We start from the raw sequence: 15573 nt of genomic DNA, 5'->3' as shown, positions 1-15573 counted from the left end.
AGTGCTCTGCTTTTCTTTGGGTGGATCCATGTCTCCATCTCTACCATTTTACTTCTTAAAGAACTTCTTGAAACATTTCTTATAGGTCTGCTGGTGTTTGGATTTTACAGCTGTTGCATGTCAGAAAATAAATCTTTATGCTGGTTTCATTTATAAAAGATAAGCCAGTTTTAGCTGGCTTTGTTTGCAAGGAAAGAAAAAAAAAAAAAAGAGCAATGAGCAAGAAAAGGTTGAGGAATTTATTGTTACCAGGCCAGTGACGATTATGAATTTTTGTTGTGCTCTGAGTCATTAGAATTTTCTATTACAGAAATAATGATAATTTTTAATTTCTCTTTCTTTTCCCCCTTATTAAGCTGAGTAAGTATTCATTAATTTTATTATTTTTCCAAAGAAGCAGCTTCTGGTTTTAATTTTCTTTATGGTTTTGCCATTTATTTTTTATTACTTCCTACTTTTAACTTTATTGCCTCCTTTTAGCTGCCTATATTGAGATTAATTTAATTTCCTTTCTTTCTTACTTCTTAATTGTTCACTAATAAAATTTTGAAAAATTAGTATGTTTTAAACTTTCTAACACATGTCTTTTTCCTAGTACCAATTTGTTACTGATTTCTATTTCAATTTCTTGCCATCAGAGAATATGTAATATCAAAAACTTTTGACATGTATTGTTATTTTTTCTAATGGCCCAGCAAATACTCCGTTATAGGGACTATATCATGTACAATTGGAAATTATAGCATTTTCATGTATCAGCCTGTATTCTCTGTTCTTTTAAGTCAGTTGTGTATCTTAAATTGGTATATAATCAGTGATTTATTTTTGTTTTTTGTTTTGTTCCTGTTGGTACTTCAATATAAAAGAGCAGCTTTAAATGCTTTACAGTTATGGCTTTTTCTACTTTATTTTTATCTTTGTGGATATTTGAATCATGTTCTTTTTTTTTCTTTATAATTCTGGTATTAAGTTCGCCTTTTTTAAAATAAAAATTAAAATAAATCTTTACAAAGGACTGTTCCGGACCAAAAATCATTCTAATCAAATTATTGCTGAGCAGCATGACATAATCAGCTTTAATTTTAAGTTGATAAATTAAATGTAGGTTTTCGTTTCATTTTTACTGATATACAAGTTGTATGCTGCCCTTAAGAGAGAAAACTGTATTTTTAGGTGTCAAAAGGTGTTGTGTCTTGTTCCTCAGGAGTGCCAGAGAAACTGAAGAATAAAAAAGATTGCAAAAGAAGATAAGACTTGTCTGCACACTGTTTCCTGTGAAGAGGGCGAGCTGGAACCAGAATGCCTTGCTGTGCTCTCCTGCCGCTAATGCTGGCCATTCCTCTGCTGTGGCCGGGCCTCACGGCAGCCTCCTACTCTCAGGCAGAGAAGGGCAGCCAGCCAGCAAGGCCTCGTTGGAGAGGGAAGCGCGGGTGGATGTGGAACCAGTTTTCTGTCCCAGAGGAACTGAACACCAGCAGTCATCACGTAGGCCAGGTACCGATTATCTAAAGAGCTACAGGAAATAGCATCATATGAATGCAACATTTGCATTGGACAAGCCTTGGTATGTAGTGATTGGACATTTTCTCAGTGGAATCCCTAGAACATGGTGAACAGCAACATGATTACTGGCTTCAGGTTTGTAAACATCAACAAAGCCACCAAAAATGGAGGGAAAGGAGGTAGTTTTAGCATTCAAATTCCTATCCAGGCTCCAATCGAAAAGACACTGTCCTTTATCAGCATCTGGATATTTGATGGTGTTATTTTTGTTGATGGAGCAAAGCAATTACTGGGAAAACAGTTCAAGTTTACCAACAGTATTTAACCTGATTTTCTATTATGCTAAGTAGGTATTGATTTACCCCTCATTAATTTTTAATGAAGCAAGATTAATACCAAAGCCTTACACAGTTATGTTCCTTCAAGAAGCTGTATCCTTCATTTGATTAGTGAAGTTGAAGACAAAGAAGAATTATTTTCACTATCCTACAAGAATGTAACTTAAAAAAAATTTTTAATGAGACAGATCATTTCCTATTTATGTTTTTGGGTTTTATTATTATTTGGTCTTCTTTAAACATGGGTAATTACAGTATCATGTCCTTTCCTGTAAGGCTCTTTCTCCAGATGAATGAACTGAAATAAGTTTAACTGCTAATTAACTGGCACTAAAATTTAATTGGGCCCAAAGGGTGAAGCACTCAAAATTCATTAACTCTCCTTTTCTAGTACTTTCAGAAGTGCAGCATTATCCGCATGCCTACATTTCACAGGAGTCCATTTATACCTTGAGTCAGAGGTGCAAGGTTTTGTTCATCTCAAGGCTTCTGGTAGGATCTTAAGCAGGTTCCAGTCTTTCGATCTACTTTGAAAGAGATCTAGTTTGGAAAACACAAGTCAAATTTAAAGTGATATTTGTTTGCCAAGTCGTGGTAACTGCCCAATCAAAAACATTTTTTTGAGGGCCCCTCCCTGTGGCGCAGCAGGGTACAGCACAGCACTAACAAGCTAAAGCCACTTCAGCATGAGTTCAATTTCCGACCCCAAAGGTGACCCACAGGGCGCGCAGACCTCTGCTGACCCGCCCGCTGCTCCCCTCACAGCAATGTGCTTCGTCAGTCTGCCTGTTCTGCTCCCCACTCTGTCTCTGGTGAAGCCTCTCACCCTCCGAATCTCTGACCTGTACCCCAGTTCTGTATGAATAAATAAATAAGTCTTTAAAAAAAAGAAAAAAGCATGAATTTACCTAAAATAGTGTTTCTTGGTTAACTGTAAATTTTCAAGGAAAGTCTTACTTTGAAGAAGAGCATAGTAATAAACAGTTAATCAAGAAAGTCATGCATTCAAAATTGCTAGGGGATTATTATTTTATGAAAATAATTTAGATATTAGAAAAACACACAACCAATGTCACTTATAATAACCTTTTTTGGTATATATTGTAAATGATAATTTTAAAGTCTAAATAATCGTTAGCACTGTGAAAGATTAACACATGTACTTTGCCTTTAAAGAAAACAATGAAGGGAGAAGAAAAAATATATTTGAGAATTGAGTAGAAAATGGGAAAGGGAGGAAAGAGTTTTTATTAATCTCACTAAAACTCAAAGATAAACAATCATGTTATCTGTGGTTTGTAGGAGGAGATTTGAGATCAGACTAGACTGGGATCAAAATCATAAATCTATATAAAAACCATGTGACTAAAAGTTCTTGAAATTTCCAATCTCACATTCCTGCTCTATAGAAAGGACTGATCATATCAATAATATATATATCTCATACTATTTTGAGGAGATTGAGAAAATTAATGTAAAATAATTTGTAGTTTTTAATGAGTGTCCAATGAAAGTTGAGATTATTATTCTCTTATCAACATGTGTTTTTAATAATACATCCTTGCTTTCTATGTATTTTTTTGTTTAACTCAAGGAAGAACATCCGTATCTAAATTTAGCTGCTCTGTCCCTAAGTCCCAATTAATATAAATAAAGTATGGCTTAGTGACTAAAAATGTTAACTACTTGACACAATTCGAACCAACTTCTTTGTGTGTAAATTATGAAAGTGTTTTTGATTTTAAATGATTGTAGTTTCTAATTAAAATCCTGCATTTAGAGTAGTAACATTTGCATATATAATGAAAACTCAGAGACACCTCTGCCTACTGATAGATTTAAATCTTAAGAATATTGTCTTAACTTATTTAATATAAACCAGGGATAACATGCAATTACTAACTTGGGGAGTAATTGGCGGATATAGAAGTGAAATCGTTAAAATACACGTGTTCATTTTAGTGTATCCAGAAACTAAATTCTGCCTCTTTCCACTTGCAGTTGAGATCTGATTTAGACAATGGAAACAGCTCCTTGCAGTACAAGCTTTTGGGAGATGGTGCTGGAAGTATTTTTGTCATTGATAACAGAACAGGTGACATATTTGCCAAACAGAAGCTTGATAGAGAAGAACGGTCCCTCTACATCTTGAGAGCCCAGGTAATAGACACCATCACTGGGAAGGCTGTGGAACCCGAGTCTGAGTTTGTCATCAGAGTCTCGGATATCAATGACAATGAACCAAAATTCCTAGATGAACCATATGAGGCCATTATCCCGGAGATGTCTCCAGAAGGTATTGCATATTAATTTCCATCAAAGATTATTAAGAATGAAAATTGTTACATTTCTAAACCTGTACTAGAAGTAAACTTTTTAGTTAAATATTCCCACTTTATTCTGCAAGCATGTTAAGAAAAATATTTTAAAAATTAGTCTATAAAAGTTAATAAACAATGGTTGCACATTAATTATGTCTGCTTAAAAAGTTATCTTAGACTGCAAGCCATAGAAAAAGGTGAGATGTGTTTGTGTAAGGCACAAAAGTCTTTCACTTGTTCACTTACTGATTTTATTAACATGAGAATGTACTTTAAAAAAATGCATTTTTCTTTCAAAAAAGGAAATAATATCATCCTGAGATATATGAAATTAAAAATAGGGGGAAAAACAGTTTAAGAGTCAAAAACAATAGTGTATAGATGAAAACCATAGAACATGAAGACTAAAATCAAAACAAAATGTTTGAACATCTCTGTGACTGTATCACTTTCAAGCTCCTTTTTTAATACAATGTTGTTTTTCTAAAATTTTAGATACATGTAAAACAGAGTATTTTTTAAAATATAAGAATTGACTGGCTTCAACATCAAAAATGTATTCCCAGTACATGCAAACTTTTCCATCTATTTTGATAATATTAAAACATAATTCACACAATTTCCTTGCTGGATAAACTTACATAAATTTCAATAGTGCTTATTTTAAAATGTGCTAATATGCTGGAAAACTACTTGATCTAAGTATTCATTTGCCAGCAAATCTAAAAATGTATATACTTTATTGTAATTTTCTGATTTTTTTAATTGTCTTTATCATGGTAATATTCGTTTATACACTGTATATCATTCAGAACTACATAGGAGCCCACCTCTTCAGGCTCTCAGTTATAGATGCCTTTAGATGATGTGTGTTCAGAACATAGTTCTTTAATTATGGTATCACTCACTTAATTATGTAATATGTATCAAGATCAATTAACACTAGATGTAAATGACACTTGAATATTATACTATTTCCCTGCAAGATAAGATAGTTCTTATTAACCCCTCCCTCTTCTTCTTCCTGTCTTCCTCCTCCTTCTATACCAGCTCCTTCAATGTATGTGTAGTGAACCTAACATGTTCTCACAACTTTTTCTTATATGTGAGCATTCAATTGTAAAGAAGGTTTAAGAGGTGATTGATGCCACTGAACCTGTATTTTAGCTATAATACACGAATAATCATGTTAAATAAACAAGATTATATTTGATCTGTATGTTATATTAGTATTAGGTAATAAATTGGCTAGGAAATGTAGACTTATTTAGTAATGCAAATTAGAAATGTTACAAATAGGCCAGTCATAATAATCCTAAACAAAAATTTTGAAGAACAGGTGATGAGACTTGCATGTATAAAATGAGAATTTTTGGCATATAGCAAGCACATAAGGAATGGTATTAGAATGAGGTCCACTTTGGTAGTCAGTGTAAGCAAAGGATGGCAGACAAGGTAACTTGATTGCTAGGTAAAGGGAGACTAGCTTGGATATTAGAGTTTAAGAGATTACCTAGAGATGAAAGAAGAGGAAAAAGCAGAAGAGATATTCCCAAAGAATAGATTCTCCAACTGTGTGGGATGCTGCTGTGTGGTAGAGCAAAATCAGGTCAAAGTAGTGACTTGTTATTTGGCAAACTGAAATGCCGCCACTAAAATTAGTAAGAGCAATTTAGTTGAATTTTTGCAGCTGTTGGAAATTGCAATGCATGGACAATTACTGCATGAACAGAATTCAGGGGCCCCCGTGAACAGAGCAATTTTAAAGGGTATTTTACTACGGGGGGGAAATATATGTGCGTGTGTGTGTGTGTGTGTGTGTGTATGTGTGTGTATATGTGTGTGTGTGTGTGTGCACACATATAGCCCTGTGAGGTCTAGGTTGAGACAGATGAAAGCAAAAGGGATTTGTGGTTGTTGTTTATCATTATTTTATTTATTATTTAAAGATTTATTTATTTATACATACAGAATGGGGGTACAGGCCAGAGATTCAGGGGCGGTAAGAGGTTCACCAGAGACAGAGTGGGGAGCAGAACAGGCAGATCGACAAAGTATACTGCTGAGGGGAGCGGTGGGCGAGACAGGAGAGATCCGCTGTGCCATGTTGGGTCACCGTCGGGTCCGGGATCGAACTTGTACTGAAGCGACTGCAGGTGGCTTGGGCTGCGCTTTAACACATTGCACCACGAGGGAGGACCCTATTTTATTTTTTATTAATATGGGAAATTTAGTAACAGTTATATACTGTAGGGAGCAACTCATGAAGAAAGTGCTTTTAAAGCAAAATAAAAAAAAAAAAAGGATATAACTACTGAAGAACTATTTTTGAGAAGGGAAAGGGCCATGAAATGCAGGGTATTAGAGGAGCCAGATTCAGATAATTTAACACATTGATAATTAACCAGTTAATTAGTGGATGCTGTTATTTTTGTCAGTGAAGTAGGAGACCAAAATAGTAATTGAGAGCAACTGGGGCAGATTTTTACATGAAGAGGAGTACAAAACAGGGTTTTTGCAGAGTGAGCCCAGGGACAGATAAGAATGTGAATGATGCAGTAATTGCAGCATGCCATCATGTGCACATCTCACTGTGGTGGAGTCTATAGAGATTACAAAGCACTGATTTGGTCTGTGCAATATTTGGCTCTCAATGTGCATCACAACTTGAGAGACATGTGCGTATTACATTGTCAATCAGTGGGATTCAATACATCCCATTGCAGAGCCTTTCGGGATCTGGGCTTTGTTTGGAATCACATCAAAATCAATGAGCAGTTTTTATAGCTTCCCTTTGGGAGGAAAGAGCCCGCACAAGCTGGTCAGCTGCTATCAGAAATGTGACCTGATATGGAAATCTGGGCATAGCTGCTTTGCTCCTTCAACCAGTTTCATGGTTTCCTCTGAAACAGCCCGTTTGTCATTGACATTGCTTTAATGAAATTGATTCACAATCTAGGTAGTTTCTCCTTCTCGTTCAGTCTCAATATTTAGTTAATGAATAATGTGAATACTTTCACCTGAGTATATTTTAAGTCTTCATTTTCTTTCTTTATCCTTAATAGTTGATGGGTTCTTGAGAGTTGATCCTGCTTCTTAAATTCCCCATCCACCAGTTTTGTCCTTTAAAAAGCAACAGATGCAGGCACTCCATTCTTCTTTGTCTTTTAAAAATAGATTTGTGCTGTATTATAGTTAACTACAGAATATTCTGTTTGGACCTGTACTTTAAACTTAGTTACTGAGCATGTCATTAGAAGAAACAAACAAAATCCCTACAACAGTCCTACATTCATTTATATGTACTGATAAACTTTTGCATATATTTGAAATGATATTATTTTAAAACAAGTACTTTCAGAAATTATCATGAAACATCAAGTTTTTCCCAAACTGGACTTGCATTTGCAAATATATCTTTCCTCAACACAAAAATATAAGACCTAATTAGTAGGCCAGGAGTCACACACTGTGTCTGAGATTTGAGATATCTGTGTGAGTAAAAGAATGAGTTAATGAAGGCACAGAAACTCTGCCTAAGTGATTAGACTCTGGGAGATGAGGAGAGTATGTTTTTGGTTGAGGCACTTAATGACTTAAAGTGCTGACGTAATCTCTCAATAACAACTCTCATTCTAAAATTCCTTAGTGTAAAGGCTGCATATTCATTTTCACTTTAGGCTTTTTTTAAATATTTCTTTATTTCTGCATACAAGAACCAGAGTGCAGGCCAGAGGTGGAGGGAGCTGAGAGGATTCATCAGAGACAGAATGGAGCACAGAACAGGCAAATCTACTGAAATACACTGCTGAGGGGAGTGGAGGGGAGCAACAGGGAGACGGCTGCACCATGTGAGTCAGCTCCCTGGGTGGGAATCGAACTCTTATTGCAGTGGCTGGATACAGTTTGAGAGCTCTGTGTCTTTAACCCCTGCACCACCAGGGAAACGCCCATATTCATTTTTAGATTTATTTTTTATTACCATTGGGTTACCAAAATGTGTATGATTCCGGTGGATAAGTCGACCCCTCCTCTGTGTCTCTACGCCACACTCACCACTACAGCTCCCTCCAGCCTCCTCCACTGGCCTCTCATCTGCAACCATATGTCTAGGGTTTATTTTGGTTTAGCTTTTTCAATTCTTTTTGCTTAGTTTCTCATTATGAAATTTTATATATGAGTGAAATCATCAGACTCTTTACATATGAGTAAAATCATTTGCTCTTCTCCTGATTTATTTCACTTAGAATGATCTTCTGTCCTTTTAATTTTATCTGATAATAATCTTCCCTTTCAATGATGGTAGTTAGTTTGCCCACAAAATTAGCATATCAAAGGGGAGGGAATGTAGGAAGACTTTTTATCTGTGAAATATGCAGTCAAGTCTCCGTTGATTGATTAGGGCAAAGACAATCCATAGTTTACCTGGAAGTTTTGTTGAGCTATCTTCACATGACCTTAAAAAGCAGAGACTGGGTAGTTATTTTCTGCAAACCATACCAAGCCCTGCGAAAAAGGTGAGTTATACTTTATCAGTTTTTCTAAAAGTCTTGTCATTCAAGGTCTTGGAATCTTATATTTACAAGTCACATTTATATCTGCAATTTATTTTACACTGATTTCTGTGAGCAGTGTCCAACAAATGCTAACTCCCGGTCCATGGTTATGTGTTAAGTGGATGGATGGAGACATCCGGTTGATGCTCCAACGTTTATTGCTATTAACTGTCTTCCCATTGCTCAGCTGAGGTATCACTGAGGGAATGAGCTCTCTACATGGGTGATTTTATTTCTGAATCTTTGGTAACCTTTATCAGCTCCATATTGTTCTCATGGCCAATAATATACTTACTTTTATATATTTTTTATTTGAGGTAACATTGATTTACAGCATTATATATGATTTTGAGGTATATGTAGGAAGACCCTCTTCAGATGGGTGTTACCATACCACACCCACCCACCACCAAGGCACCCACAGTCCCCTCGTCCCCATCCACACTCCTCTCTGCAGTCTCTCTGCCCCTCTGCAGTCTCGGTTCTTCAGCCAGATTTCTCAGTTACTGTTGCTTAGGTTTCACCTGATCCTTTGTTTTGTTTTTTTCTGTTCCACATATAAGTGACACACTCAGTATTTATCTCTCTCCTGACTGACTTCATTATCATAACCCCTCCAGTTCTGCCCATAGCATTCCTGCTTTTAACTATTTCAGTGACTAAATTTTAACCCTTCACAACCAAATGATTGATGAGAAAGTTCTAAAATGGCCTTTGTCATATTTAGATTGTTGCATTTTATGCCATAAAAATAAGTAAAATGAATAATATATATAATGTAAAATATAGCATGTAAAATATAATATATAAAGCACAATAAAATTAAAACAGTGTAGGAAAATAATAGTTTCTCTTTTTATATTGTAAAATAATTTGGATATAATCTATTTGCAATTTTTTTAGATTTCTATTTTAGTAATGCCACAAATTTGTGTTTAACTTAAAAACATCTTTAATTTTTGTGAGAAACCTAACCTTGAAGTCTATCACACCTTCATAATTCTCAATGAATTATAATCTTATTTATAAGGAGTTGAACTTGCAAATCTTCTAGACTCGTGAGGATCATTTTCAGTGACTCCCTAGATTTTCCTTAGGTATTTATATAAAACTCTTTTTATAGTTTATAAATATCTTATATCACAAACATTTACTTGTGAGTAATGTTTAAAAACTCAAAATTTTCCTATGAAAATAAAAATTTAAAAATAGTTCCACAAGTATGCTGCCATCACCAACATATGCCAACTTCTTCCATAGCACGTGCCCATGGTATTTTAGAAAACAGCCACAGTTCATAGTGATTTCTGTGTTGTTGGGGACAGGGTGACCCAGGAGACTTCACAGACCTAATAGGAGTGATTCTGTAAACAAAGTTCCCAACATGAAAAGCAGCAATTTTCGTAGGCCAGGGGGCTGTTGTTCTGGTGAAGGAGCTGTGGCTTTCATTGTAATTTCCATGTATCACTGCTGTTGCTAACAAAGGAGGAGGCATGTAGGCATGTGCTTGGCATGAAAATGAATGTAGGGTTTAAACATTTATCTTAGCCACCAAGTGTCCTTATACATACATACATACATACACACACACACACACACATATATATATATATATATATATATATGTATGTATTTAAAATATACAATATAAGGAATCGAGGAAGGGGAGATTAAAACTATTGTCGATTGTTCCCATTGAAAGACACCTGATTGGCATCATGTTTTTGTTAATTCTGTGCGTAATATATATCCCTGGTTTTGGAAACTGGTGATGGAAAAAAATGAGGACATGATGAGGAAATGTGAGGGGATTAAATGGATGTTTATGCATGGAAGTGTCGTTAAAAGAACACATTTTTTGCCAAGAATAAACTAATAAAATCTATGGCCCTTAAGAAGTCTTCATAATTACTTTAAGACTATATACCTTCACTCATTCATTTATTCATATATCTATTCAGTCATGTGAGTTAAAACTGTTATATAACATCATATAAGCTAAGGTGCATGTCTTGTTGATTTCATAGTTACATGTCAGTTACTACTCCAGTAACACTTCCAATCACATCCCACAGTATCACTAAGTTTTGGTCTCTTAGCAACTTTGAAGTACAAACAAGCACCAAAATGTGGCACTGCAGACCATAATCACAATACAGTGTGTCAGACTGTAGAAAATGAGACTCCTCATTTTCTACAAGTGTGTCCCCTTTGATTCATGTGTCCCCAGCATTCCCACACCCAGCCCATGGTAACCACCATCCCACTTTGTTTATGTGATTTCAGCTTTGTTAGAGTCTATGTATGAGTGAAATCACAGTCTTTGCTTTGCACTGTCTAGCTTATTTCATCCCACATCAGCCTTCACATTCCATCCATGTTGCTGCCATCAGCAGGAATGTATTCACAAACACCTGAAACTAACTCATGTGTACAGGATGGATGACTGTATAATAATAATAATAAGAAGAAGAAGAAGAAGAAGAAGAAGAAACTTAAAAAGCTCCTATTTTAAAAGACATACTTAACTTGAGCATACATTTCATAGAATGTTTTTGTTTGTAACTGAATTTTATTGAGAATGCTTACTTTGTCAATTATCTGCCCTTTAAGAAATAACTCCTCAAAGCCAGTAACCATTTATAAAATAGAATTAAAGAGGAAAAATTATTATGTTCAAAGTCAATATGATATTATTTCAAGCTCATTTCAATAACCTTCTTGTCAACTTTTACTAACTTCTTATTAATTTTTATGAATACTCTATAATTCTTGAGGCACAGGTCACAATATGATTTTTGGAACAAAGTGTTTCCAGTTTCTTTTGATTCCTCCATTAATAGCATGCCTTTGAGAGGTCATGAATTATATCTTGTAATGGGTTTCATTATGTCACAGATCTACAATGTAAAACCTTTGTAATATAGAATTTTTAAATAATTCTACATTGATATGTGGTTGAGGACTTTTTGGTATGTGGTATATTCTCCTTGCCTATCCAGAGTGCTATATACTTTTATAATCACAGCAAGATGATGGACTAGACTTTATCATCATCTTGCTTATGAAAGGTAGAATGCTTTACAGAGCTGAATTCATCTCCTAGTAACGCCACACACTTAACTTCTTGTTAACACTCATTTCCTCTTCAGGATCATTCGTCATTCAGGTAACAGCAAGCGATGCTGATGACCCTGCCAGCGGCAATAATGCACGTCTCCTCTATAGCTTGCTCCAAGGTCAACCTTATTTCTCCGTTGAACCAACAACAGGTATTTCTGAATCAAACAAAGTAAAATGCAGCATGATTCCAAGTAGGTAAATGTCAGAACAAAAGTTCTCTGCATACACATATGCATAATAGCTGCTTCTGTGATTGTTTACTAGATTCCATGTATGAGTGAAATCATACAATCTCTGTGTTAATAAATAATGTGTTGAGATTTTAAATAATGTTGTTAGTACTTTAGTTGTTTTTTCTAAAGTTGAGAGATTGGCTATTCCGTGCATAGACCACATTGTTTGCATTTGGGGTATAATATAAATAAAGATTCTTACAAGTCAATTAGGAAAAGACAGACAATGCAATAAAAAATATGGGGAAGACACAGTCATAAGCAATTGACAACAAATTGCCATACAAAAAACCTGCAAGCTTATTAAAGCTGTTCAACCTCATTAGTCATCATGGGAATGCAAATTAAAGCCACAGAGGTACACCTGCATACCAATAGAATGAGATTAAATCAGGGTTCACAGTTTGTAAATAAAGTGGTCTGAGGCATACAGTTTTTTTTTTTAAGTTCTGCTTTTTTAATTCAAATCAATACAATACAATATTTATATGTCTATTTTCCTTTTCCATTTACCAGTTGAGTATTTTATGCAATTAAAAAAATGATTTGATGTAACTGAATATAAGAATTATATTACAAAGAACTATTATGCTCAAAAGTAGTCCTGTAACATATTTCCCTTTCTAAGAACTCATAGGTCCTCCCTGGAGGCACAACGGGTTAAAGTGCAACACTAGGAATCTAGCAATAGCTGCCTCAGCATGAGTTCCATCTCTGGCCAGGGAACTGACCCACATGGTGCAACAGACTTCTCCCCACTGCTCCCCTCAGCAGTATACTTTGTGGATCTGCCTTTTCTGACTCCACTCTGTCTCTGGTTAGTCCTCTCACCACCTCTGGCCTGTACCCCAGTTCTGTATATATAAATAAATAAATCTATAAAATAAAAGTGAGGGCTATATTATATTGTGTTGAAGGCAGAATATACTGAAACCAGAGACTATGGCCAAGGTGATTAAGAACGGAACATTTTACAGTATGAGAAGAACATAGGGGAAATTCTAAGATGGGAGAGTGTGGAAACTAATTAGAGAACAGTGTGAAAAAGCAGAGAGGGAGAGTATAGAAATCGGATTACCTGAGGAATAGCCCACATGTTAGGCCATACTGGACTTCATCATGTTAAACCCCGTCTTTCCCCAAAACTTTGCTGACTTTACATTATATCGAACACGTTTGCTGAAACTATTAATTACATTCATGGAAGAGAGGTGGACTTGCAGCAAAAACAATTCACAACCCTAACACTGCAGGGGGAAGCTTTAGTGTGAATAGATGATCTGAGACTACATGTCCTTTGATGATTCTGGAGGTAAGAAGACAAGTTAAAAATAAAGTAGCAATGTTAATTGAAACCCCTACCCGTAGGGAGTGAAACCTCTATGGTCCCCTCACTTACTACTTAAATGATCTCTATCTCTTTGGATATTAATTCCCAAAATTCTAATGTTATTCTACCAATATGAAATGCAATTTGCTCTTGAGTTGTACATAGATGCTAGCAGCATCTATTTAGTGGTTTACATAGCAATTCATATAATAATCAGTGATTATGAAACTCTTTGTACCACACTTACAATCCATCACAATGTGGTTCAATGTTTTGTTTTAACACACATCACAGTTATTTTAGTGGACATTTATTCCTAGACATGCTTATAGATTGTTCTCTTTCTTATAACAAGTGTTATGTGTTCCCAAAATTGTGAGAATTATATTTCACTCACACATGTACCATTTTCTCTAGTTTATTTTTTTTTTTTTAGTGAAAATTAATTTTTGCAATTTCATAGAAAGAAGACACTTATTACAGCACCCTGGTGGTCTAAGTTGAATTGGAATACATACATATACACATGCATGTAGGTTTCAAATAATTGTAATTCAAAAACCAACCCTTCTTCATATATCATGATTTATTAATATTTTCACATCACATATGCGCCAAGCACACCAAGCTTGTTGCCTAAATTTGGTGTTATAATTTGTACATTTAATCCATAATAAATATTTTTCTTCAAAGTTTAGGGGAAAATTTCATTGTTGCACACTGAATCTGTATGACAGAAGACAGAAATAAATAAATAAGAAGTAAAAAAATATTTCTTCTCTTATCTTTGGATTAACTTGAGATAGATTTTCATTAAGGGTCTACTGGTGTCCATGGTATTGATGTGTCTACTCAACTCTCGGCAGAGTAATGTGTTTAATTGTTACTTTTACATTATGTTCTCCAATGCACCATCTAACACAGATGACTCAGAGTCTGTCAAAGAATGACTATTGGTTGAATTCTTAAAAATTACCCTAGCTAGGAAGATACCGTGGTTAATAATAAAATAATAACTGAAGTTTGTTACATTTTTAAAGGAGTCATAAGAATATCTTCTAAAATGGATAGAGAACTTCAAGATGAGTATTGGGTAATTATTCAAGCCAAAGACATGATTGGTCTGCCTGGAGCACTGTCTGGAACAACAAGTGTGTTAATTAAGCTTTCTGATGTAAATGACAATAAACCTATATTTAAAGAAAGTAAGTAGACAGCGTCTTCAATTCTCATAATAACTTAACTATTCATACAGGTATCTCCCACTTTTCTAAAGTTCACATAATGCTACTTCCCTTTTTTACTTAAACCCTACTTTAGTATGTTTCCCTTAACCAAATGAAATCAGAAGATGATGTTCGTTTATGAAAAATGTGAAAAGTAAAAACAGCATATGGCGTTGGTTTTAAAGGCAGCACATACTGTGAGCCCCAAGAGTGGCATGAAGCTCCATCCCCAGATTTTTGCAATTTGAACATTTCCCTTGTTATCTATTTGAGGATGCGGTAGAGAGAGAGTGTGTTAGAATAAGTGTCTAGTGGAAAGTGTAGGTGTTTCCCAATGGTCCATAAGTGAAGGGTTAAGTTATAATCAGGAATATTTTTTTTGTTACTTAGTTATGCAAAATATCTTGATTTTTTTTTAAAGGTTTATACCGCCTGACGGTCTCTGAATCCGCACCCATTGGCACTTCTATAGGAAAAATCATGGCTTCTGATAATGATATAGGAGAGAACGCAGAATTGGATTATAGCATGGAAGAAGACAATTCACAGACATTTGACATCATTACTGATAATGAGACCCAAGAAGGAATAGTTACATTAAAAAAGGTAACTGTATTACAACTATTTCCTTAGCTGAATAGTGTAAGATCAAGTCAGAAATACATATAATTAATTTTCTATAGTTAGCTTTTGTTTCATTAATTGGAATGAGAACCTAGTATGTGTGGTTTAGGTAGAAAAGGAGTTTAGAGAAGGCACTGTTAGCTACTACAGATTATCTTGAGTTATATGTTGAAAAATAAAAAAAAATCAATTGAAGGACATTTTGAAGAGATCTTAAATAACAAAATTCTTAATTCTATAAGAAATGTTGTCCAGAAAAATAGTTTTATATTAAATATGTATAGTTCTTATCTGCAAGCATTTTTAAACACACACACAA

The 15573-nt window shown here is 34.9% G+C and overlaps 1 protein-coding gene across 3 annotated transcripts in view; it reads left to right on the top strand.

Annotated features, from left to right (window-relative positions):
* Positions 1 to 15573, top strand: part of CDH19 (cadherin 19, type 2) — a 52194-nt gene that overhangs the window by 12068 nt on the left and 24553 nt on the right. For all 3 annotated transcript variants that reach the window (XM_012725892.1, XM_004683962.2, XM_012725893.1), the window contains exons 2-6: positions 1205 to 1494; positions 3843 to 4137; positions 11871 to 11990; positions 14445 to 14609; positions 15052 to 15236. In XM_012725892.1, coding sequence (XP_012581346.1) covers positions 1300 to 1494; positions 3843 to 4137; positions 11871 to 11990; positions 14445 to 14609; positions 15052 to 15236 — 960 coding nt within the window. In that variant the 5' untranslated portion in view covers positions 1205 to 1299. The remainder of the gene's footprint in view (positions 1 to 1204; positions 1495 to 3842; positions 4138 to 11870; positions 11991 to 14444; positions 14610 to 15051; positions 15237 to 15573) is intronic.

Source organism: Condylura cristata, unplaced genomic scaffold (genome assembly GCF_000260355.1).
Source record: "Condylura cristata isolate star-nosed mole 26May11 unplaced genomic scaffold, ConCri1.0 scaffold00016, whole genome shotgun sequence".
Lineage (NCBI taxonomy): Eukaryota > Metazoa > Chordata > Mammalia > Eulipotyphla > Talpidae > Condylura > Condylura cristata.
This window is presented reverse-complemented; position numbering and strand designations above follow the sequence as displayed.